Source organism: Falco peregrinus, chromosome 1, assembly GCF_023634155.1.
Source record: "Falco peregrinus isolate bFalPer1 chromosome 1, bFalPer1.pri, whole genome shotgun sequence".
Taxonomy (NCBI): Eukaryota; Metazoa; Chordata; class Aves; order Falconiformes; family Falconidae; genus Falco; species Falco peregrinus.
In genome coordinates, this window is record NC_073721.1 from 88,497,302 (window position 1) to 88,524,076 (window position 26,775).

The 26,775-nt window shown below is 44.0% G+C and overlaps 1 protein-coding gene across 1 annotated transcript in view; it reads left to right on the top strand.

Annotated features, from left to right (window-relative positions):
* LOC101914590 (ras and Rab interactor 3) overlaps positions 1–26,775 on the top strand; it is a 175,168-nt gene that overhangs the window by 124,212 nt on the left and 24,181 nt on the right. Inside the window, exons 18-20 of the mRNA XM_055813961.1 lie at positions 2,047–2,233; positions 6,056–6,170; positions 24,687–24,759. Coding sequence (XP_055669936.1) covers positions 2,047–2,233; positions 6,056–6,170; positions 24,687–24,759 — 375 coding nt within the window. The remainder of the gene's footprint in view (positions 1–2,046; positions 2,234–6,055; positions 6,171–24,686; positions 24,760–26,775) is intronic.

Here is a 26,775-nt window from a genome sequence, read left to right on the forward strand (position 1 = left end):
GCATTTTCTAAGGAAGCTGTCTCCATAGCGTGGCAAAAGAAAAACCTACTAAAAATAAAATCTTGCTGTTGGTTTTGGGATTTGAAAGGCTATTTTTATGGAAACTTAACTTTTGGGATAAGCATGCTGTGTTAGGTTAGGCCTTTGAAAGCACTCCTTTTTTTAGTAGTTTGTCTGACCTTATTTGAAATGTACTACTTTTAAGATCTGTATCTTTAAAAATAAAAGGGAAAAGAAAAAGACTTGAAATGAGACCAAATTGAAAGGGAGAGTCCTCCTTTTTTCAGCTCTGTTGTCTAAGCAGCAGAACTAGTGCAGAAAAACACATATTTTATGTATGTCCTCCTACATTTTCTTTGCTTTTAAAAGCAATTCATCATATTAATGAGAAGCCCATATCCATGAGTCTATAGCCTTATAGGTAGAGCTCTTATGACCAGACCTTTCAGCACAACTATTTCCACTGCCCACAGTGCTGAGCACATGTGTAAATACTTTGTTGAATCAGTGCCATAGCTAGGATCCAGCATTTAATACCAGTCTGCCATTAGACTGCAGGGACTAAAAATAAATAGAATTAGTTCTTCGTGTCTCTGATCAGAACAAGAATCTAAAGGAGAGCGTGTCCCAGAGCTTTAATATTCTCAACAGTGTAATTTCAGTATTCTTGTCTTGTACAGCTGAGAATAAGCTCATGAATGAGCTGAGACATAAGGTATAACTGGGCACTGTTAACGTGGTGCTGCAAGATGGCTCTTCTCTTGTCACTCAGCATCTCCCATGCATCTTTTCGGGACTTCCAATTATGTCTTTAGGACTGGATAAAATGACAAATGTGGCAGGAAAAAAAAAGGAATCAAGTCTTCATTTTTCTCCCTCCTGAAGGTCCCGCTGTCTTTCTCCACACTTCCTGTGCTCCCTCCCATTCCCCTCCATCAGCACAGAGAAAGGGTTTGCTGTGTCTGTATCCTTGTCTTGTCCTGCAGGACTTGCTGTGTGGTGCTGAACAAGGCTGTTTGTGGGGCTGCACCCTGAATTATTCTCCTGCTGCAGATCAGCCTTTGGGAATCAGCAAAGATACCTCTTCCATAGTGGATAACTTGCTGCTGAATGCGTCCTAACACCTCCGCCGCCTCTTCCTCCTCCTGTACTCTGTGAGTGCCAACGGAGGTGGAGGATTTCCCTCTCTTAATGAACAGCTACCAGTGGCTCCCTGCGTGCAGAGGAGGAGGATCATCCGCCTCTGTAGCCACCAGCACAGACTGGTCAGTGGAGACAGAGAGCACTTGGTGTTATTTTTAAACAGTGAGGTGGCTTAGTTGGCCTTTTTACAGACTACCAAATCTGGGCACGGAGGGTGGGTGCCAAAATGCGAGAGCAGCTGATTGTGCCTCTGGCTACTGCTGGCAGGCTTCCTCCAAAAGGCTCTGACAGCAGGGTGTGGTACCACACCAGTGGCCATCACAGCTCCTCTGTCATCAGGGAAGTGCTTATGGTGGCATGGCCACATGATGAGCTGCAGACCTGGCCCCCACACACCTCAGGTGGACGCTGGCTTGGTGTGTGCTTACTTCTGGCTGCTGGCAAGGTCTGCAACCCCTTTTCTCTGCAGCATCGCTCCCTTTGAAGACACAAAACGTTGCTCTGACCCTTAAGCTGGAGGATGGGGTCCAGGGGACAGGCATCCTCTACCCTCTGTGACGCTGGCTGACTCTATGCTTCCCTTACTTCTGTCTCTGGGTACCTGTGCTTAGGCAACATAGATGGGCTGAATTCAACAGACCTCAGCACAAAACACCCTACAAGCCTGCAGTCTGAAACCCAGGTGTGCATTATTATGAGGCTGTAGTCCTTAGGATGTGGTGTATCTCTCGGTCGAGGCCTGGGCACCCAGTTTGCCTCTGTCATAGCAAGGCTGTGATGCCCATAGAGGAACTCTGGGTAAGTGCCTCAGTGTGTACTTGTGTGTTTGCTTTTACAGTCCTTACTCCCCCAAGTTTTCTATTTGCAGTTCTGCTTACAAAGGACTCCCTTGCTGTGTTTCAGCCCTATCAGAGATACAAGCGAAGAGGCAAAAGAGACACATCTCTGCCAGGCCACTGCTCTGCGAAACTGTCTCCCACTTCCAGGGATCAGCATCCTTGATAAACTCATCAAGACCTGTCCCATCTGGCTTCAGCTGAACATGAACCAGGAAAGGGCTGGAGCAATACTTGACAAAGAAACAGCAGGGGTAAGTCCAAAGCATTTTAAGTTCAAACAACCCCATTTCCTGTCCTTGGTGGAGCTGGTTAGGAGACCAGCACCTTTTTTCATGTGGAATCAAAAATATTTAGCAGACTCTGCTCTCTGTTTCCATTACCATTTGATGCTTTAGCCACTCACGATGGTGCAAGACAGATATAATGGCTTTTGGGAATCCAGAAATCTTGTATCTGGTTTTATTTACTTAGCATGTAGATTTGTGGAGATGCCTTCTCATTCACCACCACAGCCACGGTGTGTTGACTATCCTAATTTGGACAATAATAATAATAATAATAATAATAATAATAAACCCTGAAGAAAAGACCTTCCAATTCTGGGAGCTGCTGGGAGTAATTTTTATTGCAGTAATTGGTATCTGATCCTCATAAAATGAGTGTTAGAAAATGGCAGACTCCTGCAGAGGAAGAGCTTGCTTAAGGGTAACAGCTCTGTAGGAAAGGGAGCTCTCCATCCCCGGAGTCTCAGAGGTGAGGCATATCGTGGAGTAGGTGTCCTCATTGGGTCTGGGGAAGGCAGGTGCAAATGACCTGAGCTGATGGCAGAGTACAAGGGCAGTTCACTTACTCGTGCTCTGAGGAGGTTTGGACCTGCCCCTTGGCTGAGTCAGTCTACGCCAGGGCTAAAAATTGGCACAGCCAAGTGACGACCTCCAGTGGGACTCACCTGACCAACCCAGACTGTGCAGCGCACCTCACCCTGGACCAGACTTCTCAAATAAGTTGGGCAAACTATTCTCTTTGTTTTTCTGCACTGACTGTAAAGGGAGACCTGAGTGACTGTCTCTGATACAGCCGTGTATGGCCCTGAGCCTCCTTGGTCATTAGCCACTCCTGCAGGCAGGGCCGTTCCCCACCTCTGAGAGGCTTTGGGGATAAGCCTTACCTCTGTTCCTCCTGCTCACGCTGGGCTCAAGCACTGTCCTCAGCTGCAGCTTGAAGCAGGCAGGAGAAGAGCTGGTGCATCAGAGATGTCACACAGCAAGGGCCAGCTCTCCTGCCTACTCTGAAACCACCTGAAGCCAAATCAGCACTGTGCCTTTCCCACCACTGGTGAATATGGGAGAAACCAGCTTGCGTACTAGTCGTGACCTGGGCAGTAGAGTTAGGTACAGCTCAGAAAACCCACCTTCTCCTCATCTGGATAGCCATGGTCCAATTTTAGCCTTTGGAGCCATGGCAACCAGTCATGCCAATCAGGAAAACAGAAGTGATTCATTTCCAGGTTTCACTTCTCTCATTGCTTAAATTTAATTTCAGATGAAACACTTGACTGATGCAATGTGAGATAGTGCTGACTGAGATCCAAGGTTGCAGTAGTCTCTTAAGGTGTGTTAAAGGGACTGTGCTGTCACACAGGTGTTGGGACCTGGGGAAGGGAAGGCTTCTATGGCTTTTTCTTACCTGCAGATACTGTCTGTGGTGCAGGAGGAGGGGGCTGCCCTTTAGATATAGGCCTGTTTAGGCATGCACCTGTTTGCCATGTGTTTATTTGGATTTTATCTGCACTGCTGGTGGACCTGATCCCCTAGGGCTCAATTTCTTACGAATGGCAGAGGCCAAGATGACAGAACTGTGCGAGGTTGTGAAGCTGCCCCAACGCTGCACATTTAGCATGGAATGCTTCAGAGTGACAGGAGATGCCCTTATGACTCGGACTCATGCCGAGAAAGGTCCTGGCTTCTAGACAAACTTTTTTTTCTTAATTCCTCTATCCAAGAAATTAATGTTTTCTTGATAGTTTTCCACTGCTACATTATAGTTGATTAATCATTTTATCAATTCACATTTCTTCTTTCTAATATTAATATCCAGACTCCAGAATTAGCCCAGTTTTTTAATTCGGTTTTTATAAAAATACCTTGACTCTGTCCTGCCAAAGCCTGCTATCAAAGAACAGATAAAGGTGAAGATTACTTTGTCTTTCTGTCTGCAGCTTCAAGGTACAAGCTGAAAATATCCTTGAAAATGAGCTTTAATTAGAAACACACTTAGGAGGCTCACACAATACAAAAAATATTTTTCTTTTGTATTTGTTTTCTCTTCTTTCTTTTTTCTTTTTCTTTTGTCTTCTGTCTTCTTTGTTTCTTTTTTCTTTCCTCTTTCTTCTTTCCCCTTTCCTCTTCCTTCTTTTTTAATTCCACTGGTCCCATTGGTGGTGGCTACAGTGGTTAAACTGTTTTCACTTAAAGACTTGGGTCTCCTCTCAATGTATATGAATACCTGACGGGAGGGAGTACAGAAGACTGAGCCAGTCCATTCTCGGTGGTATCCAGTGAAAGGATAAGGTGCGGTGGGCATAAATTGAAACACAGGAAATTCTGTTTAAACATTAAGAAAAGCTTTTTTACTGTCAGGATGATCGATCGTTGGAACAGGTTGCCTAAGAAGCTGTGGAGCCTCCATCCTTGCAGATGATAAAAACAATGCAAGACACAATCCTGAGTGACTTGCTGTAGTCGATCCACCTTTGAGTGTGGGGGTTGGACTAGATCAGGGGTCCACAAACCATGGCCCGCGGGCCAGATACGGCCCCCCAGGGTTCTCAATCCGGCCCCCGGTATTTACAGAACCCCCCTGCCCTCCCCCCCCCCTCCCCCATCAGGGGTTGGGGGGGGGAAACCAAGCAGCCGCAGATGGCTGCCTGCCACTGCATCCGTGCGCCGGCCCCCTGGTTACAAAGTTTGAGGACCCCTGGACTAGATGATCTCCCGAGTTCTTTTCAACCACATCTGCTCTGTGATTTGGGGACCAGTTGATACACTTGGCATCAGTGCTGCCATCCAGAGGGATCTTAGACAATCTGGGGGAACAGGGCTGGCAGGAACCTTCTGAAATTTCACAAGAACAAATGCAAAGCCCTGTCCCTGTGAAGGCAGACCCCTGGCGGCAGTCCCGGCTGGCACTCTGCGGGAAGGGCCATGTACGAGTGGCAGGCAGCAAACTAGGCACTACTGGGGGGGGGGGGGGGGGACACTGCATAGCAGCCCCCTGGGACCTACAGGGAGGTAATGGAGAAGATGAAGGCAGACTCTGCTCAGCACTGCATGGTGGGAGGACAAGAGGTGACAGACATACATTGAAACCGGAGGGGTTCAGGCTAGGTACAGGGAAACACTTTCTCCCTCTGAGGACAGTAAGTGGTGGGACAGGTTGCCTGGAAAGTCTGTAAGTCTCCACGCTTTGAAGTTCTCCAGACCTGTCTGGACAAAGCCCTGAGCCACTTGGTCTGGCCTCATGGTTTTACCCAGAGGGTGGACAAAAGCCTTCCTGGGGTCCCTGCCAGCCTGAATGATCTTCTGGGCCCATGAAAAACTCTGCCATGGGACACTGTGGCCACCAGAGCCTTTGGCCTTATGTTCCGCTTCTGGATACTTGAATCCTTTCCCTCTCAACATAAAAGTGACTCCCGTGGTTTAGACCCAGACAGGGACATTCTAGGGTGAATTGTCTGTGATTTAGGGCACTTATGTGTGGAGCATCACTTGACAAATTCTGAGAGCGGCTTTATACTCTTCAGTTAGTGAAACAGTTTGCCTTAGGCTTAAGTGGAACATCAACGATGCATAGGCATTTTGCTGGTTCCTTTGCAGGTCTGAATTTCACCCAGATGAAATGTCCCTTTATTCATTATTTTTGTTGTGTAAAGTTCAACCAAGTGGAACAAAGCTAAAATAAGGTCATTTAAGGGTGGATTGCACAGATAAAAAACTTAATTGCCAATGACCTAAAATAATGTTCAGAAGCTCACATAATGTAGCTAAACTTTTGATTCCTTTCTCCTTTTTCAGATATTCTTGGTTAGGAAAGACAGTAATGTGAACAACATGGTCCTTGCAGTCCGCCTGCCAGTGCAGAACGAGGCTCCCGGTGTGCTGGAGTACAATATTAAAGAAGAAAAATCAAGTAAATTCTTTACATTTTTTGGTCTTGCTCTGAATATTGTACTGAATCCTCTTGTGATCACCAGTATTTATGTAATCTCACTTGCAATAAGCAGGTTACTCTTGTGACCAGCAGCAGATCTTGCTTTTATGGTGCAGTTCAGTTAATACTTCCTGCAGCTGCTTTACCTCGGCTCCCCTGTGGTTCTGCACCTTCTGTTATCATTTACAGACTTGCAACAGGAAAATAAAGCACCCCCTGAAGAGCAGGCCAGTGCTTTGATCAAGTGAGAGGAGCTGCCTTGCACCAGGTGGAAGTCCTGGGAAAAGTACAAGGCACTGACAGACTAAGCCTTGTTAACTGACTGACGCTGTCTCTAGTTCTGCCACTGAATTTGGGGCCCACCAGGCATCTGACATCTGCTACGTTACATTGCCTTTTCATGCACCTCATACAGGCATGCTGAATAACCAGTTACCCCTTTACTGTTTTCTATGCCTTGCTGTTTCTGGGAAGCAGCTAGGTCTTGGGGCTAGTGGTATCAGTGCTGCTCCTGATCGGACAGCCAGGTCTGCTGTGAGCAAGCAAAAATTAACCCAGTTCAGAGTCAGCTATGTCTAATGGAGCCCTCAGTGTAAGTGGACGTGTAAGGCACATGATTTCCACTTTCCAAGAAATATTTGTAAACACACAAATTTTAGGATAGTCATAGAAACACACACTTGAAAGAGCTCATCAAAATAACTTCACGCTATTTATTTATATGAACACATCCAAATCCTCTGTCACTGAGGACTGGCCCAAAGCCAGCTCCCTGGTGTATATGTTTTACTCTCATTAACACACTTGTGTTTCCGCTGATAAATGTTGCAGCTTATTTTTTCCCCCTTGACATTGCTCAAACGAATGTTTTTCTTCGCATATGTTTCTTTGCATACCTCTGCATCATTAACCGACTTTAAAGCCAGAGGGACAAGTGAATCTCTTAATCTGCTCTAATCTCAAGCACAGACCACAGACTGTCGCAGCATTGCTCCTGCACACAGCGCAGCTGCCTGCCTGCCTGCTGTATACCCCCTGGAAAGCTTTCTCTCTCATCTGCGCATGTATTCAGAGCTTCTGCAGGACGGCAAGAATAGCAAACCTTTTGCCGCAACTTCAGGTGTCCAGACTAAGAATCAAGGACAAGAGTTAGCTGTGGGGTGGGGAAACTTTTCTCTTTATTTAGTTATTTGAAGTTGACCTAGGACTTAGGTTTCGCGTGGTAGGAAACTGGATTTTCATTATTCAAGTTTTCCTTTGGGTAAGTTAAAAAGTGGAATCCTGCCATCTAAAAATGTCATTTATAGAAATGTTACTTCTTGACTTGTGACCAGTGCCATAAAATCTGATTTCTTTGAGGAGAGGCAAAGTAAAACATAGTACAAAATTTTCACTGTGAGGTAGCCTAGTTAAAAAGACATTTCTGCCATGGTTTTCAAAGTTACTTGCTCGCTATTTCTGATTTATCACTAACAACACAAAGGAAGTGTTCAGAGACACAGCTTTCTAGTGGGAACAAAAAATTAAATCAGTTTCCACCGCTTTCATAAACACTGTGAAGCAAGTGGAGGAGGGTAGTAAAAAATTAGCTGTCACTCAAAAAGCAGGAAAACTGCCATGATGTGTGCAGCAGTCCCAGTCGCCATGAGGCTGATGCATTCCTATGGTGGATATTCACGTTATTTTTAGCTTGAGTTCTGTCAGTGTTGAACTGTAGAAAGTCTCTCAGTTCTCCATCCCACACCTTTTTGACAGGAACACACTGAGCACAGAAATGGTCATGCTTTTGCTTCCTTTCTCATTTAGGGTAAGTGGCCTGGCCTTTGAGTTGTGAAGAAATTGAATTCCTGTCAGTAAAGCAAAAGGACTATATCTAGTACAAGGGGAGATGGTAAATGTTCTGTGTCTCGGAGTTACCTAATACATTAGCTTTGGTTTATTGTCTCTGCATTACTCCAACTGCTTTCTAAACTTTTTTAGGAAATAAAAGTATATGTTGTCCAAATGCTTTAACGGGGTTAAGACTAGAATTAGTTTCCTTGCTGAAGTACCCTGGTACGTCTGGATTGCCTTAGCTTAATGAAGTGCCCTTCACTCTTCTCTGGTATTCTGTAAGTGTCAGGGTTGGAAACCTCTGAGTCCCCCGGAAACCTTATCTTGCTGTGGAATGCAAGTCTGTTGAAAGTTAGGTGTTACACTTCCTGAGAGTGTGTAAAGCACACCAGCTGCATAGCTTGAGGACCAGTGTAGACCGGCAGGGTTTTTCCAGACATCTAGTCTTTAACTTCAGAAAGTCCTGCTAAAAGAAGGCTTCAGCTTGCCACTGAGCATGGCAAACAGGGAGGTGAATCCCGATAGCTACCTGCTCTTTGAGTCTGCATGCAGTAGAGCTGGTGTCCTTCCAGTGCCCTTCAAAAGGAGGAGCTGTAATTTCCCTGCTATTTGAGAACCCCCCTTCAGAGCTATACTGGGGACAAGAAGCTTTGGTTGTGCTGGCCTTCTCCTAGTAATTCCTTTCTGAGTTGACACATGAGCAACAATCTGTGTAATATGCCCCACAGAGAGCTGTTTATCTCCTTCTGTGAGAGCTGACTCCTCCTAAAGGTTTTGAAGAAGTGGGAACGTGTTCTCCCTGTTACCTCCCTTCAGCTTGTTCAACTTGACAGACTTGATACATGCAGATGTCAACTGAAAGCTGAATTTGCATTGACATACGTGGAGATCCTCCTTTCCAGCTAAAATTCAAGTTGCAACCCATCCCAGCTTACTATTTTGGAGCACCTTGCCAGCTGCCTCTTGTCCTTCTCATCAGTGCAATCTCAGCTTCACAAGTGACACAAAGGATGCGCTATCCTTAGGGGTGACATGATGGCTCTGTGCTATCTCTACTGTGATGTCCATCTCTTACTTTCACCATATGCATCTTTAAACAGGAAGTTTTCCTGCTCAGCTGTTTGTAAAAAGCTGCTTTCATCCTGTCCTACTTTTCAGAGAGTCTCTGAAGCGGTTTTCCCCAGTATCAGAATGATGGTACAGAGGTTGCTGCTCAGCCCCTGATACCCATATATAGCTGGCCATTCAAAGAAGCAGAAAAAAAACCCAGAAGCTTCCTAGCATTGCAGTGCCAAATAATGGTGGATCATTGTTTTTCTTTTCCCCATATCAGGTCTGCTTTGTCGAGGTTTGATGAAATATTTAGGGAAGTATAATTTTCTGACAAGAAGACCGGATTTAATTGTGGGTTTTTTTAAATGGAAATCCCCAAAGAACCCACTAGATCAGAGGTTCAGGAAATTAAACCTCTTCCCATTTTTCATGGGGAATTTTCACCTGTTCTGTGAAGAAGATCTTGGAATCATAAAACGGGAGAATGAAGAGATTGGATTTTAAAATCTTTCTTCTGGTTCTTCATCTTTGGTTGTAATTCCTCCAGAGACAGGAAGGCTGAAGTCTGGTCACAGCAGCCGGTATGGTAGAGACCCAACAGCAGATAGCACGTGGTTCATTAGAAAGATGAGAAACCTGGAAACTTTCAGAGCCTTAGATCTCTGTGGTTTTGCTTCTTGGTCTGAAGGATCCCTTACTTCTTACTCAGAACAGTGGGAATCTCCCAGAACAAAGGCTTGTTACAAGATTCCTTCCATTTTGAGATGCAGTGTTGGGAGGTACCTCTCACACTCTGCTAAAATCTCAACTACTTTGAGCGCTTTCAGTTCTGAAAGTTGGCCCTTACTTCTGCTTCATCCCAAAATGGAACCTTACCCTCACCTACCCCAAAAACTGAGCACCATTTCCTCAGCTGACTTGTACCCTTTGCTCTTCTCGGCATACCAGTTGTAACCTCAGGTCCCAATTCTCATTGCCCTTTACATGTATCATTCCACTGGCATCAGTGACATTGCAGCAGTATTAAAAAGAAAAGAATCAGATGTTTCAAATAAATGTGCATGTTTGAAGTAACATATGGTGAGAGCTTGAAAGAAGCATCTGAGTGGGATAGACAACTTGGTGCAGGCAGTGACGGTTGCTTTTAGTTTCACAGAGTTATGAAGACACAGGCCATGAGGGTAAAGTCCTTTAACAGAAGAATGCTCTAGCACCGTATACTGAGTGTAATACTTCCTTTTTTCTGGCAAATCTTCTGAATTACAGCTGAAGATAATGTGATTTCATGAAACACAAGTTGACCATATACATCTCAGAAATCATGCATATATGCTTTGGTGCACAATATGGAGTAATTGTTTTCCAAACTCTTCTGTACCACAAAGAGGATGTGATTCCTTTCCAAATATGCAAAATCACGCTGAACAGCAGAAATGTCTGCAATCGCACAGAATAAAGAACATATTATTTATATTAATTGAAATTTTTATAGAAAAAATTATGGAATTGATTTGTCAAGTAAGCACTGAACTACTCAGGCTCATGTCCTAAGGAATTTGAGGCTGGCCTGATCCTGCCACAGGTGTCTGCTCTTGTAATCATGCTCCTGCCTCCATCACTGTGGGTGGCTTTGCTTGCTTGGAGATTTAGACTCATGAGGCAGTTCACATGAGCCCATGTTGTGGAGTTGTTGTCCTTGTTACTTATTTAAATTGTATCCATGTGGGACAATCTGCTGCCAGGCTGGTCAGAAGCATCTCCTCCAATGTGCTGGGCCAAGGCTGAGTTGGACCCCCAAAATCAACGAGTGCACAGCTGATGGAGGGCTTTGTAGCAAAGCCTTGTCTGCAGTGTGGTTATTTTGTTTATTACAGGAAAATTCTGAGATTTAAATTAAAACTCTGCCTGCTTTGACCCTCCTGGCTTCTCTGGAGACAAACACTGAATGAGCTGGGGCATAACAGGTCTTGAAATAGCCTTAGCACATTCAAATAGGAAAGCCAAAATAAATTCTCTCCAAGTAATACAAAAAAGTCCAGATCACAATTAATACCACCTTTGAAAGATGAGACATGGTGCCATTGGACATGGTAGATTATACTCAATTTCTGGTTTATGGATAGCAGCTGTACTTCAGGTTATATGGTATGGGCTTGTGGTAAGGACCCACGATATACCCTGACAGAAAACATAAAGGCAATTACTGCACTCCAAAACAGTTTAAGAGCAATCACTGAGTATTGCTGCAAAGTTGCAAGCCTGGTAGCAAGAAGGATGTTGATAAAGAAATCCAGTGTCCTGCCCTGGTCACCTAATTTGGCCTTTCTTAAAGTTAGACCAAGCTCAGGAAGTGCAGGCTGGAGCCTGATACAAAATGCTTGAGACAGACAGTAGGGATTTAGGAAAAGACCACAACTCAAGTAAAACACCCAGCAGCAGTTTACCTGCCTGGTTAATTCTCTAACTGCTTTTACCAAAGGAGAACTGTTTGCCGTGAAAGTTCATGAGGACATGACCATTTTGTACATCCACCACCCACTGAGCTCTGCCCATCAGGACAGAAGGAAGAGTTACACCAGGTCTAGAGGCAGCAGGAAGGCAGGCCTTGCTAGGGGGTAAAAACAGCAATTTAGATGAGCAAATGTGTTTCTTTGCACATTGGATTTTAGGAAAGATGAAATCAATCGGAAAAGGGAAGACATTATTTAAGGGCTAAGATTTCACAATTTACTTTCTTGCCTTAATAATCCCAAATAGGTGCAGTCTAACACAGTGAAGGCAAGCTTAATTATCAAAGCCAAATTTGTCCGTCATTACCACATTACTCCAGCCACATCTACATTTCCGTTCCTCCTTCCCAAGTACACATGGGAGGAATTTTTTTTTTTATTATAGGCTAATGCCATTTGCACAGGATAAAAAGGGCATGTGCAGGCATTCTGACTGTCCTGTAGCAGTAACAGATGGTAATTAAACAACAGTAATCAGACAGCAGCATGTTTAAAGAAGGACATTAGAGTAACATGGGGATGGACTTTGTTCATCTTTGCAGACTTAGCTCTAAACAAGGCTGCTGAAAGCCCTGGTCTTTACAGCCCAGCCAGCCTGAGGTGAGGGCTGTAAGCACGCTTGGCATGATGGCAGAACTCAGATGCAAGGGATACAAATTCCTGCCTGTGTCCCTGCATGGGTTGGTAGGTCCGAGCACTATGTGAAGGCACTCAGCAAGGGAGCACAAGACAGAGAAGAGGAGCCATATTGGCTAGGAACCACTCAATAGATGCTCTTTGTTGTATTAGACATCTTCACGTGCTGATAATGGACTTGCCTATTGCACTCTGCTGGCACCCTGGCCACTATAGCCAGATACGGTCCATTATGGCAGATTTTGCTGGTTTATTTTGTTAACATTTCTTTTAATACCTGTTGCTGATGGATTAACAAATTCAGAGACTCAAGTCCTCGTTGCTAACATGGCACAGCATGGTCAGGTGGTATTTTCCCACATGAACTGCACTGAAGTACTGGATGAGTGAGGTCATGGGAAAAAAATGGGAGGATAGCTCAGTTACTGCAGCCTGTTCACACTTTAGCTGTTTCAATGAGAGTGGTCAGTTGTGCAGATGAACTTTGTGATATGAATATTTTTGTGGAACTGTTGGCAGCTCTTGCAATAGCTTCCTCTGTTTTGCAAGTCTTTTTGCTAACACTCAGCCTGCTGGAACCAGGGAGTAGAATGAAGACAGACAGAAATATTTTTTTTTTTTTTTTTTTTTTTTTTTTCAGAAAGAGAGATAACCGTAAAAATTGCAGAGAAAAACTTGAAGTGTAACCTTAAAATTTCTTAAAGACTCAGAAAACAGAAAATATAGGAAAGCAACCTACAGGAAAACAATCTCCTATTTTTAAAATTAATTTTAATTGCACTTATTTTGGATCCCTTCTGAATCGGTGTCATGGTTTAACCCTGGCCAGCAACTAAGCACCACAGAGGGGCTCGCTCACTCTCCCCCAGTGGGATGGGGGAGAGAATCAGAAGGTAAAAATGAGAAAACTCATGGGCTGAGATAAAGACAGTTTAATAAGTAAAGCAAAAGCCGTGTGTGCAAGCAAAGCATAACAAGGAATTCATTCACCTCTTCCCATCTGCAGGCAGGTGTTCAGCCATCTCCAGGAAAGCAGGGCTCTATCACATATAATGGTTACTTAGGAAGACAAACACCATCACTCCAAACATCCTCTCCTTCCTCCTTCTTCCTAGCTTTATATACTAAGCGTGATATTCTATGGTATGGAATATCCCTTTGGCTAGTTCGGGTCAGCTGTCCTGGCTCTGCTCCCTCCTGGCTTCTTGTGCGCCTGCTCACTGGCAGAGCACGGGAAACTGAAAAGTCCCTGATTTAGACTAAGCACTACCTAGCAACAACTAAAATATCAGTGTGTTATCAACATTATTCTCATACTAAATCCATACCATAGCAGTATATCACCTACTAAGAAGAAAATTAACTCTATCCCAGCCAAAACCAGGACAACTGGAATGGTGATGGAAAAGGTGGAAATTTGTGGTACTGACTGAGGTCAGAAAGATGGGATCTTTCACTTCATAGCTAAAGTGAATGAACTGAAGTATGTGTTGCTATTCATGACGCTGACTTCAAAGATAAAGGCATTTATTTTGGTAGCACTTGCAGATTTTCATAGGAGGGTTTCAAGACAGGGCTGGATGAAGCCTTGAGCAACTTGGTTTGACCTCATGGCTGACCCTGCTTTGAGCAGAGGTTTGGGCTAGAGACCTCCTGGGGTCCCTGCCAGCCTGAATAATCCCATGAAAGGCAACCAACCAGTGAGACTGAGTCAGACTGTGGGCAAGCTCAGGGCAGAGAGCAGTTCTTAAAAGTGATGTCCTAGTAGAGCAGTAAAAGCAGTTCTTATTCACTAACACCCAGATTGTGGGAGAAATACTGCTAAGATTTAAAGAGGGATGGTGGTAAAAAATAAATAGAACATAATTATTTCCTGGGTTAGTGTCTCACCTGTGATATCCCCAAAAACCGTAACCTTCCTTTCATTGGTAGATATATTGTGTATGGGGGAAAGGAGGGAATGTGGTCAGCCTATTCAATCAGTGCAGATTTCCAGTTGAAGTAACTCATATGAAGTATCTCAGCATCCTTGGAAAGGCCCAGTAGTGTCCTATAGAGGCAATTATGTGCCCCTTGGCATATTGCAGAGCTGAGCTTGCTGTAAGCTGAGATAAGACTTCATCATGTGGAGTTAATAGCACTGTGAGCTTCCTGGACTGTCTTTGCACAGGTGCTGAAGGGACTTTTCAGTTGAAATAGGACAGTCCAAGGAGTAAATATACGTTCCTTCCTTCCAAATTGAACCTCTTGAGACAACCTCTGACTTGTCAGAGTGCAGGCAGAAGGGCCCATCAGAAAGTACATTTGGCTACTTCTGTTATCACTGTAATGGTACCATAGTTCTTTTTCAATGGTCACTTTAACCAAAACAGTTGGCCTCCCTAAATGAAAACCCTGCAGCTTTCAGCACCAGAAAAAAGAATTCTTAATACTGTAAACTAAGGCATGAAAAGCAGGGCAGGACTATTTATAGCTCTGATTTCCTCTGAATAGATGAGAGACTAAACCTGACATTACAGAGTGAAAAGATCAAGGTGTTTGGTTGGGGTTTTTTAATACCCTTTGCCGCTGTTCAGCGATAAGCAGAGAAAGAGGGGACTGCCTTGGCAACCATCTCATGAACTGCCCTGAAGAATTGTCTACCAGCTAGGAAGCTCATTAAGCATCTTCAGCTTCAGGTTTACTGTATAATATTATTTTACTGAAAAAAATTATATGTAAGGCAAAAATATCAATAGTTCCAGTAAGCAGCAGTTAGACTACTGAAGCCTCATAAGCACAAGTAAAGTAGATGGAAAAGGGTGTGGGCACTGTCCCTAGTAGAGGCAGGAGCCAGGCTGTAGGTGAGTTCAGGCTGTAACTTTGTGCTGATACCGCTGTCATGAGAAGTGCTCTCACCATCTCTCATCTGCCATCTGTGTGTGTCCATGCACCCATGTCCTTCTGGTCCCTGTGTTCCTCTCCCTCATGCAGATTACGGCTGGGAAGCAGGGAATAGCTTGGATGTGGGGGTGTGAAAGCAGGTTGGTATGGTAGGACAGTGCTTCCTTAGAGGTGCTACCGTGTGCTGGGTTATTTGAAATAAAGCCTGGAAAGGAGAAGAAAGTGACGTGGGGGTCAAGGGACAGCTGGTGACTTTGCAAAGGGTGGGTGGCAAACTGGGAGACAGAGGTTTGGGAACAGAGCAAAGGGGGGCTGTAGGCAGCCAAGGATGGGGTCACATCCTGTAGTGCTGAATGACTGTGTGAGCCTCTGAGATGCTCTGGGAGAAGCCAAAAAAGAGTCTGCCCACAGAGGCAGGAGCCCAGGGCTGCCTTGTGGTGCAAGGAGAGGAGGTTGCAGGCAGGAGGCAAGCACTGTTAGGATGGGAAGGAGGTCAGTGCAAAACTGTGGCCAAAATGTCCCATAGCAGCCAACCTCCTCATGGCAGAGCATCACTGGTGACGTGCTGAGGAGCTGCCCCTTCCCCTCCCTGCCAAGATGAATTCAGCTGAATTTTCCCGAAGAAGTCAGTGTCATTGCACCCATTTTATAGCCTGAGAGCTGAGGCACAGGTTGCTGAAGGGACTCAGCCAGCTGCACACCACCAGCCCTGAACAAGCCCGACCAGCACTGTATTTACTGGGCTGCAGAGAGGCCCTTTGCCTGCCCAGCACTTTGTTCAGCACTGAGGTACCAACACTACTATTCAGACTTTTTTGGTATGCTTTCTGTGTACCCTGACAGGCAAGTCCACTGCCGTACTGTAAGGGAAGCCAATTTTACTGATTTACTTCAGAGGCGTATTTTCCTTTATTGTTGCATGATGGAGTGTGTGAGGCAAAGTAAGAAACTGTTCTCAGCTCTGGGCCTGACTACCCTGAAAAAAGCAGAAATGTGCTGGAAAGAATAACAAGAGTTATCAAAGCCCTTGGGAGAGAAGATTCCTCTTCCATTCTCTCGCTAAAAATGGCTGATTCCATCTCAATTAAGCAAATCATACATTTCAGCAGCAGAACATGTCCAGGACTACTTTTTTCAAGTATTAGCCAGTCAATGAATAAAAGTTTGTGTATTTTTAGCAGGAGGGGCTGGAAAAGCTGAATATGTAGTTACCCTTGAGGTTCAAATTTTAAGCAGTTCAATTGCATATAAGGAGGCCTCTGGGCATGCAGGCTAGTGTCCTATATTCCCATAGTAAATAACTCCTGTTCAATGTGTTAGACGCCTTGCTATTAAGGAGGGTAGACTGACAAATGTTATCTTTTAATGTGGTTCCTGTTGCTGCTGATGGTGTCTGTACAACAGCTCTGAAGTTGTAGAGCTACCCTAGTTATCTTCAGATTAGCCTCACTCAGACACAGATAACAATCTACCTGCAGCACCGAGGGCTCAGCACAAGCTAATTTCCCTTGTTTATGCAAGTTTCTCATTAGCAAGAAAAATCTACTGTCACCTATGAAGCTTCTCAGCATGAAAAACCTACCATCGAGCAAGTCCACTCCATGGCATGAGATAACTGGGCAGCTCTGCCCCAGCCCTCCCACCAGCTCAAAGACTGCTGTTTTGTTGTTGCTTTCTGCTGGATCTCATCTGCTTCCACCAGAAGTGCAAGGCCAAAGGCCACCTCTGCGTGGGCTGTTACAAGGACACAGGAGACATTATCGTCTGGTCTACTGCCTGTGGTTTGATTGGAGATAAAGGCTGCAAGATTTCGACTCCCCTAAGAATGTCTAACCTAGACACCTTCCCAAGGTCAGTCTGCCTGCCAAGGATGAAATTTCTGTTACCCCCATCATTATTAACCCTGAAAACTGTGTGTCAAGGAGTTCCCACGCAGGAGACTACACTGAAGTAGGAGCCCAGAGTCTTGGTTTGGCAAGAACAGCGACCGAGGGCTTGGGGTGTACTGTAAAACACCATATGAGGACACATTTTATAACCTGTTGTGCAAGTTCATAATTTCTCTTCTAAATGCAGATGTGCACAAGGAAAGCAGAAAGTCTCATTTGAGCTGTTCCACATCACTTTGATGCACTGCTTATTTTAGAACATAAAGCACTTCTAAAATGTAAGACACTTGTGCAGCTGCTTTTTTCAAGATGTAACAGTGCCAGGCTTCTGTGTGGTTTACAAGATGTTTTGGAAACATTCTGGTTGCTTATAGTGTGTGGGGTTTTTTTCTTTTTTTTTTTAAACTCTCATCTTCAAGAGTTACCTCCCCTCTCTCCGGGCAACCATTTTCATTTTTACTTTAGGCTTTAAACCAATAGGATTGTAGGGAAAGCCTGTTGGAAAGAAGGCCTCAGGGTCTTGTTAGCTTTTTTAACCCTCCCTTTGGGGCTTTTTTGCCTTATTTTTCGCTCCCAAGAGGCATAATGCAAAATCTGTGTGTAATCAGAGCTAGAGACTGTGCGTGCTGTTCTAGGATAATATTGTCTTACCCTGCTCTGCTTAGTACCTTCAACGTAACCCAAAAAGCTTACTGGTTTTAAGACAGCTACTCTACATCACTACCCATAATACCAATGCCCTTGTCTTAGTGGCTAAACTGGAACAACTTATAATTTTTGTCCTTGGACAGTGTTTGCTATCTGAAGATCTTAAAGAGCTTAATAAACAAGAGTTTAGACTTGTAAATGAGGTAAATAAGATACTGCTAAAAGTAAAATGAGGGCAGTAAGGACCTCATATGTTGACCTTTGAGTAGGACTCTTGAAGGCAGTGAGAGTATGTCCTGGTTTCACAATCTGTCCTGCTCAGAAGAATGGGAATCAGAAGGTCTTCTTCAGTGAGGTTGGCAACTATGTGGGATCACAGCTCTTGGAAGCAGAAATATCATTTTTTCCTTTTATTGTCCACCCTATTGACCTCTGCCAGAGGGTTAGCCCCTTTCATCACTCAGTTTCGTAAAGTTGTTCTGGAAGTCTCTGATGCTGAAGTCTCTCATGCATGTGGGTACTGGATGGCTTCCCTTAAAATGCTCAGAAATCATACTTTTTTCTGTATGATTAACCTCAACTTCATCTCAGAGCCAGAGAAATAAACTTTTCTCCAAATTAAATGGAAAAAAATGGTTTGATAGCATATATAATTCACATAAGGATTGATTCTCAGGGTTATCTGTGCAACCTGGAAATTGTTGCTAAGATCTAAACCTCCAGAATTTCAAATCACAGCATTGTTTTCCTGTTACATGAGGCACAGGGGAGACTCTAATATCTGAAAACTTCATTTACTTCACAAAGTTTTACCAGATAAATTTGCCTTCTGAGAGCAACTTGCAAGTACCTATATTCAGTTTGTCTTGTCAGCCATAGCCCTGAGCCCTGACAGTTTGAATCACCATGCTGGGCATGTAATGCCATTGTAATGTACAGGTGGATGCTGAATTACCTGGGAAAATGTGACTTCTCCAGCAATGATCCCCCAGTGTTCAGCTGCTTACAGCAGGGACCGTGCCAGTCAAATGTGTCATCCTGCTCTCCTTGGTGTACTTGGGAGCCCTCTCAACATGGGAGTTCTCAACATTTGAGAAAGGCCATGTTTTCTCCCTCATCCCTGCTGTGTGAGAGCAAGAAAACAGACCCTGTGTGGCTACATCTAAAGCTCCAGCTAAACTTCACATTGCCATCTGGTCCTGGGAAGAAGTCCTGGATCTCCCCAGCCTCTGACTGAAGAAACAGTGGAAACCCAAGTATGGAATTTCCACAGACAGGTGCTTATTTGAGCACTGAAAAAGGAGATGCAGAGTGAGAATCTGACAAGGCAGGCAACTGCTTTGAAACCAAACAGCCATTCACCAAACTGAGCTCTGCTCTTAACCCCTGAAATAGCTGGCAGTGCTCTTGGGCCTGCCAGGACTGTTCACATGGATACCTGTAAGGATAGCACTAAGGAGCTGTGGCACTTTTCTTTTAGCTGGGTTAGCTGTGCTTGAAAGCACCCTTGAGAGCCACCCTCTCAACCCCTGCTGAAACATGAATTGCAATAAGGAAGAAACAGGACAGCGAGATGACTGTAACACATTCCTGCTCAAGCATCCTGCAGCAGAGGCAACGAGACCAGGCAGCAGCAGGATTTTATGCTGAACTAAAGGCACACAATTTAAGTGGACACCAAGATGCTGCCCATCTGCTTGGATGAATGTGGATGAGCCAAAACACAGTGGAGTGCCCAAGACCCCTGTGGCTGTTAGATGTGAAGATGTTCCTTTTTTTTAGCACCAGGATATGCACATGGTGCTCAGGTAAACAGTCAGCTCTACTGAGCATCCTCTCCAGTCAACCCTAGCCTGAGAAGAGTGCAAAAGCCTGTGTTTTGCATCTTCTTTAATGGTGTTAATTTCATTTTGCACATTATAATTATATTTTGTGAAAAACAGAGTTTAAAAATAGATTTCTCTTACACTCTTGAACCAATCTCATTAACACTTTATCACTTTCGTAATTCATTAGCTTCAGTTTCCCAGGAACTGCCACCAGCAGTGGGTTTTGTCATCATGGCCAGAAATATTAAACTCTGTAGGAAACCATAAAATTGAAATCCTATGAGAAAGCATGAGCTGCATACACGACAGAAGACTCTGGCAGAAGTCCAAACCAGGGAAGTTTCTGCCCTTCCTTGATGAGGGGAAAAAACAGAAACAACTGAGTTTCATGAAAGAATCACTAAGAAAGACAAGAAAGAGAAAATGGACCAGGGTTGTCCAAGACAGTCTAGAGCTGTGCAAATGTAGAAGGAAACTACAGCTTAGACTTCAGATGAAAAAAGCAGAGGCATCAGATTACAGAAGAAATGAAAAAACCTTGAGAAAACAGGTAAAACAGTGACAGTGTTTACAAGAACACAACACTTGAAAGCCATACAGTACCATTCAGAAGATCATAAAAAAATAATACAAGAAACAATGTTAGGGACAGATACTAGGAACTTTCAAAAACAGAGCTGTTGCAGAAGGACACCATAAATACCTTAAGGACTTCCTCCAATGTACTCAAAATTTCTCTCCAACTAGCTGAAGGTCTTTTTCTTAATACCACCACCAGCCTAGTCCATGAATAAGGGCCTGAAGGAGATTTGCATGCACTCAGGAACTGAAGCAATAACCCAAAAGGTATTACGCCATGCTCTCATGTATCTCTGTAAAGTGTGTCAGGTACGATGAATGTAGTGTGTCACGACAAATGCAACAGCCTGGGGCTACAGTAGTCACTGCAGTCCTCTATTACAATACCCAGGGACAGGAAACTGCTAACCTGATCCGTGCAACAGCTAAGGAACAGCAGCATCTGGAAGCAGAAAGTCAGTAACCTCTGTCTTGGAGGCATCCCATCTTCATAGTGAGTAAAGGGCTGAGGGCAGCAGAACAGCAGCAAAGCCGCTGCTCACTGCAAAGGCCAGTGCAAGCAAGGTCATGGCAACTGTGTTATCAAGCCAGAGATTTATATCAAAGGAGGGATACACCAGTGAGAAGTCTAGTTAGGAGACTGTGGAGTTACAATCTTAAATCTTAAAATAGAGATAGACAAGTGGAATCACTCCCATGATGACAAATGTCACAGTTCCCAGAATCTGGAAAGATAAGAGCCTGTCCAAGCAGTACTTCTGAGTTCTCACAACTATCAACAAAACTGCTGCAGAATAAGGAATTCATATCTTTGAATTCGGATGTCTCTGCAGGATTATACAGATATCAAAAACAGTGAATAGGACTAAGAGCACTAGTAGAGAAGAACAAGCTGATGTAATTGGGTCCCATGAGCCTATGTAAGCAGTAAGAAGATGGGAATCAGGGTGTTTTGTCCATGTGACCAGAACAACAGGACTAGCAAACACAGTTCTGTGGGGAAAAATCAAGAGGAAAGGAAAGCAGAATGTTCACGGACAGTGTGACTCAAAAGCATTAGCATCTGCATGGAGAAATGATAGGGACATCTAAAAAGTAAAGGAAACATGAAGCCAGTTCCCATCAGTGCCTAAAGATGACACTCTTCAGATCATGTTGGTATAGTAAAGATGAGACAATCATAAGTATTTATTGCAGTTCATAACCTGGCCATGTCCTGTTCACTTACTGAGTTGCACAAGGAGACAAAACAGAGTATGGTCAACAGTGAACTACTAATTCATATTAGTAATGCTTCCATCACCCATAAAAAAAAATTCTGTTAATTCTGATATCTTTGTTTCAGACTGCTCAGAATTGCCTGTTGATCTAATCACTTCCCCTTTTATTTCCTGAAGGTGACTTTTTTTCTGTGGGCCTCTAAATATCAGGTAAAAAACAATATGCCATGGCAGTATGTTTGGCCCACAGAACCCAGCCTATTTTTTCTGTTGCTTTTGGTCATATTCTTGACATCCTGCCACTGTTCTGGTGAGACACAGAGATTTCCTTGCTCTTCGGGTACTCTGAGTGAAGTTTTATGGGCTCAAGAAAGGTGAATTTTGTCTCTGCATTTTTCAGCAGGATTACAGCAGTCTGGCAGAAAAGTGTCTGCTTTTAGATTTTGCCAGAGTCATGAGTTCCTTTAAATGGCAACATCATGATCCCTCCCTGAGTAGCAGTGCTTATGTCAGTGAAATGTCCCCAGCTACCCACAACACATCCACAGCCAGAAAAAAGCACCTCTTCCAGACTGTCTTCTCAGAGCAGGGTGCCTTGAGGGCAGTAGTGGTACTGGGGGAGGTATATGTTGTCCCCAACAGTCAGCAGAGTCATTTTAGCTGTACAAACTTGCTATTTTCCGCATCTTTCCAAGAATCAGAAACATGCAGCAGGACCCAGCTAATGGTTTCCACAAGTGAATGACAACCATTCCCACAAGAGATGCTCCTATACCAAACCCATCATCTGCCACCAAACAGCAAAGCGGTCAGGATGATGCCTGCTGGCAGTTAGCAGGTGTCTAGATAAAAATAGGTCAAGGAAAAAGCGTTATGGTTTCTCCCAAGGAAAACCTTTCCCACAGCAGATTGTAAGGCTTTCCCTATGGGTGCTGTGCTGGGAGCGGGTCCAAGTGGCCATGGTAGTCCTGCACAGGCTGCTTGACACTCTCATTGTTCAGAATAAATTTTGGGCAGAGTATTGGCCTTGGTGGTGCTAGTACTTTAAGTAATGATCCATCTAAAGCAGTGTTTTTCTATTACTTGTTTGCAGGCCACCCAAAATGTCCCAGCAGAGCTGTGGGTCTCTGTGTGATGAATTCCAGCCTGCTGACAAATACACTTGATTTTGTTACCTTCTATGACCTCTCAGAGCAGACTGAGAACATTGCAGTTTCTATATACACCCTACTGAAAACTCCTGTCCTTAAGCTCCAGTACCTAAACTGCTTTACCTATATAGTTTCTGGGGATTTGTGGTGTTTTATGCTATTTAACTATATATGGGAGGAGATGTAGCTGTACAGTGACAAGGCGCTTCTGTGTGGATACTCCTGACACTGAGGGGCTTAGACTAATATTCTTTTGTTCATTCCCAATTCAGTCAAAATTCAAGCTCCCAAATGGCAGAGCTTCCTGGCACAGAAACAATCATTAGTCCCAATCCAAGTGATCTGCTCATGTATGTAAACATGTACAGGTGCAGCTGCTCTCTAACCTTCACCTGCAGCTCAGGATGCCAAAGTGAACATGTGGTTCTTAACAGAAAAAAAGCCCTTAAAACCGTCGTCCGCACAAAGGGCTTTATTTAATTGCTGGAGATTCGAGTGAGTTCAGACTCTTGGGTTTTGGTTCATTCTCTGGAACAGCACTGGATTTTGTCTTTATTTTTGTTTCCTGTGTCAGAGCTTCGAAGCAGATGGATTTCAAACTATAGAAATTGTTCGTGGTAGATGTTTAATGAAAATTCCTGACTGAAACATGATTCTTATTATGGAGGAAGAAAAAACTTGCCAAACATTTATTTTTCCAGTTGTGAGAGAAAAGTAAGGGAAGAGATTTTTTTGCTTGAAGTACATGTTAAATTCCACATTGCAGTCTGGTATCAGTGCACACACTAAGGTTGATCTGTTCATGCTGATCCAACACAAATTGATGTTAGGAACGACTTCTGAGAATTACACAGCCTGTGCCTCTTTAAAAAATACCCACATCGGTATATTCAGCCCAAAATAGCGACCTGCCAGGCCTAGGGTAGGACAAAGGGAGAAGTAAAAGGAGGAAATACCTTGTTTGGGGAATGAACTGTGAAGCTGAACAAGAGACAAGCTTGAGCCTTTCCTTCCAGTGGGATTCTCTGCTGGCTGGACAAGAGCCAGTGCAGAGAGCCAAGGGAGAGGAGAGCCAGGCGGATGTCTCCTTCCCACAGGTACTGGAGGCCCTGCTTTATGGGAACAAACAAGCAGGCAGGCCGGGCAAGGAGCTGGACATGTTTCACAGGGCTGTGAATCATGGCAGACTGAGGAAGCTGAATCATGATAGCTGAGCTTCATGTCCACAGCTCTGAACTGTGGTCTAGAAAACAGAGTGAAGGAAGATGCAGAGCAGTTACAGGCACTGCTGTGTGGGTGTGAGCTGGTGCTGCTCCCCAAGGACTCCCAGCGTGCTCCTGTGGCAGGAATGTTGCAGTTCTGGGGCTCCAGTTCTCTAGCACCAGTAAGTGCGCATTTTTGAGAATCCACAGCAGATTTCCTTAAACTTGTCAATTTCTGTTTGTGATGGTGTGTTGTGTACATACGGGCACAGACAATTCGTGAGACTGTAAAGCTGAAGCAAAGATGGACACTTCTGCAGATCCATCTCTTTCTCTCTGCCTTGAGTTATTGGTCAATGCAAAATTTTCTCCACCATCTGGTGAATTTTTTCTAGCTTAGCAGCCAAAAGCTCTATAATGTGTAAGATTTGGGCTACACAATGCCATAGTGTGGAGTCATCTTGAAGAGCTGTAATGTAGTGTAGATTGCATTTTGCCACTTAAAGGAAAGTGCTGTTGCTGTAAAACACAATGGGAGGGTGAAGACAGGGGAGATACAAATAGGCTGTGCTCATACTGCCTGCGTGACCCAGGTCAGAGCCCACACACGTAGCAATGAACCAGTAATTTCTATTTTTATTTTTTTTTCTTCAAAGCACTTTGTCCATCCAGACCAAACCAGATTCCAGCATGGAGAGTCACAAGGTCAGCCCCATATGTATTGCGGATATGCACATCCTTAGAGACAGATGGACTTGTAATAAACCCTTTGGAGGTGACCCAGGGTTTTTTCTTCCCATTGTTGCTAGTACTGTCACAATACTCTAATATCTTGAGCTAGTCATTCCAAAAGCCAGGCTGAGACATTTCTTCTCTAGTGTTTCCCTGAAGAATCTCATTGTGTTTGGCCATCTGAAGCCAGTTCTTTATGCTTCTTCATATTAGTCCATGCAAATACTGGACAATCACAGAATGCAAGATGTGTGAGCCAAACCCACCAGCTTTTTTCACCATACAGATCAAAGAAAACTGTTGCTGACTGTCTTTTTTGTTTTTCATCAGTCCTGTATCTGGAAGGATCTGTCCTTGTATTTGAGGATGTCTTCAAACTGGTTGCCTTCTACTGTGTCAGTAGGTGAGTTGGATTCATTGCTTCCATGGAGGGGTCGCTTTACTCTCCCCTCTGGACTGCCTTTCCCCAATATCCAATCACAGCACATCCCCTGCTGTTGCCTCCAGTTTCCTCTAACCTGTCAGAGCAGGAGCTATTTCAGATAGTAGTATCTCTGATGAGGCTAGGCCACCCAGTTTCTAGTCAGGCACACCATAACCACAGCAGTCCCTGAAGCTGGAAGCTTTGTCTGAGGAAGGTCTGTAGGGCTGCACCCACAAAGGACTGAGGCACTGGACTAGGGCTAGGAGAGCAGGGAAAAGGGTCCTGGATTAACCATCTCTTATTTAAAGCAGCTTTAAGCATACACACACACCTGGCAGGGACTTAGCAAACCTGCTAGCGGACTGTTGCCTGTGGGTGACTCAGAGCACTTAGTCACTTATCGGGAACCTGTCAAGGAGAGTAGTCTTGGAACAATTTATGTTCTTTAGCCAAAATTAAAAAATAAAATAAAGCAATAATGAAGAGACCTTGTTTGTTTGCTCAGTACAGAAATACCAAACGTAGCGGGCACAGAGATGGGAAAGACCTGTAAGGTCATTTTCATTAGGGCAAGGTTTGATCAGCAGCTGATGAGTCCCTCTGCATAACTATGTGTCTGCAGTGTCCTCTAATCTGTGTGTTTGTGCCAAGCACACTGCAGCAATATCTCCACAACATTCCTGTTGCAACAGGCCTAGTTTGGGGTGGGATTGAAACTTTTGACCTCCTCTATAGAAACTTAGATGACTCTTAAAGTAGGTATTTCCCTTTAAGAGAGGAAAGCAGATTCAGGATATGTTTACAAGGCAGTCATGTTAGTGACTTGGTTAGGTCACAGAGTAGGAACAGTCTATCTATGGTATGACACAGTGTGCTGCAGCTTACCCAGCTGGTAACATTCACTCTATTTTGAGGGCTGCTTCTGCAGCCAGCTGATTTCCAATGCTGCTGGGCCAGGACACCTGCCTGCACACAAGGGACCACACTCTGTCTCACCTTCATCAATGAAAAGACATTTAGCCATCTAGATGTGTATAAACCCTGTAGAATGAGCAGAAATTAAACCCTGGGCCCATATAAAGATTTCTGCCTTACCAAAGCGAGTAAGAGCCCATATACAAACAAAAATTGAGCATTTCTAGTCAAATGGCTGGTGGGAGAGAAAATATGCTCACCTCTGCTTTCCTGCAGAAAAGGTCATGCCTTAAGAGTCTCAGAAACAAGGAAAAGCTTTTCTGTTATTTCCTGTTACAGATGTTACTTCTCAGTGTCAAATAGACATTCACATGGTTCATATGATTTCTCAGGTCAACAGACAAGGTAAATAGGGAATAATTTTCTGATAGAAGCAGGTAATAAAAAAGCTGCTTATGCACTGACATACCATTTTCTGGCAGGAGCTGTCCGTGATGGTGAGTGGAGAGGCCTGTTCTCAGGGCTGTAGTAAATAGTCATCTATAAACAGCTGGAAACAGCTTATCACGGCTGACGGGCTTTTCTCAAAAGTCTTTCCTGGTTGATTTACCCTAGATCACAAAAATAACATCTGTAAGTAACAGGTGACTTGATGGTTTATCTGCAAGCTGCCACCCCATGAATAAAACCAGATGTTTTTTTCTATTAGAGTAATGTCTTAATGTTTCCTGATTTTTAGACTTATTTTTCTACCAAAACTGAAAAATAATAATAATTAAAAAAAAAAAAAAGGGAATTGTTCATACATATAACAACAACAAACAAAGCAAGCAGAGTGTCCATGGATCCTCTTCCTCTTTTAAACCTGATATCTGCCATGAAAAAAAATAATAATCCTGGGATCACATCAGTGTATGTCAAACAATATGATAACAGAGTGCTCAGTGGTGCAGGGAGAACCCTTGCAGTACACAGTGCATCAATAAGATATGTGTCTGTTAATAAGGGCAAAAATAGTCCCCCTGCTTTCATCTGTGAACAGATCAGTCCTCCCCAGGTCTGCAGTCATATGCATTTTTG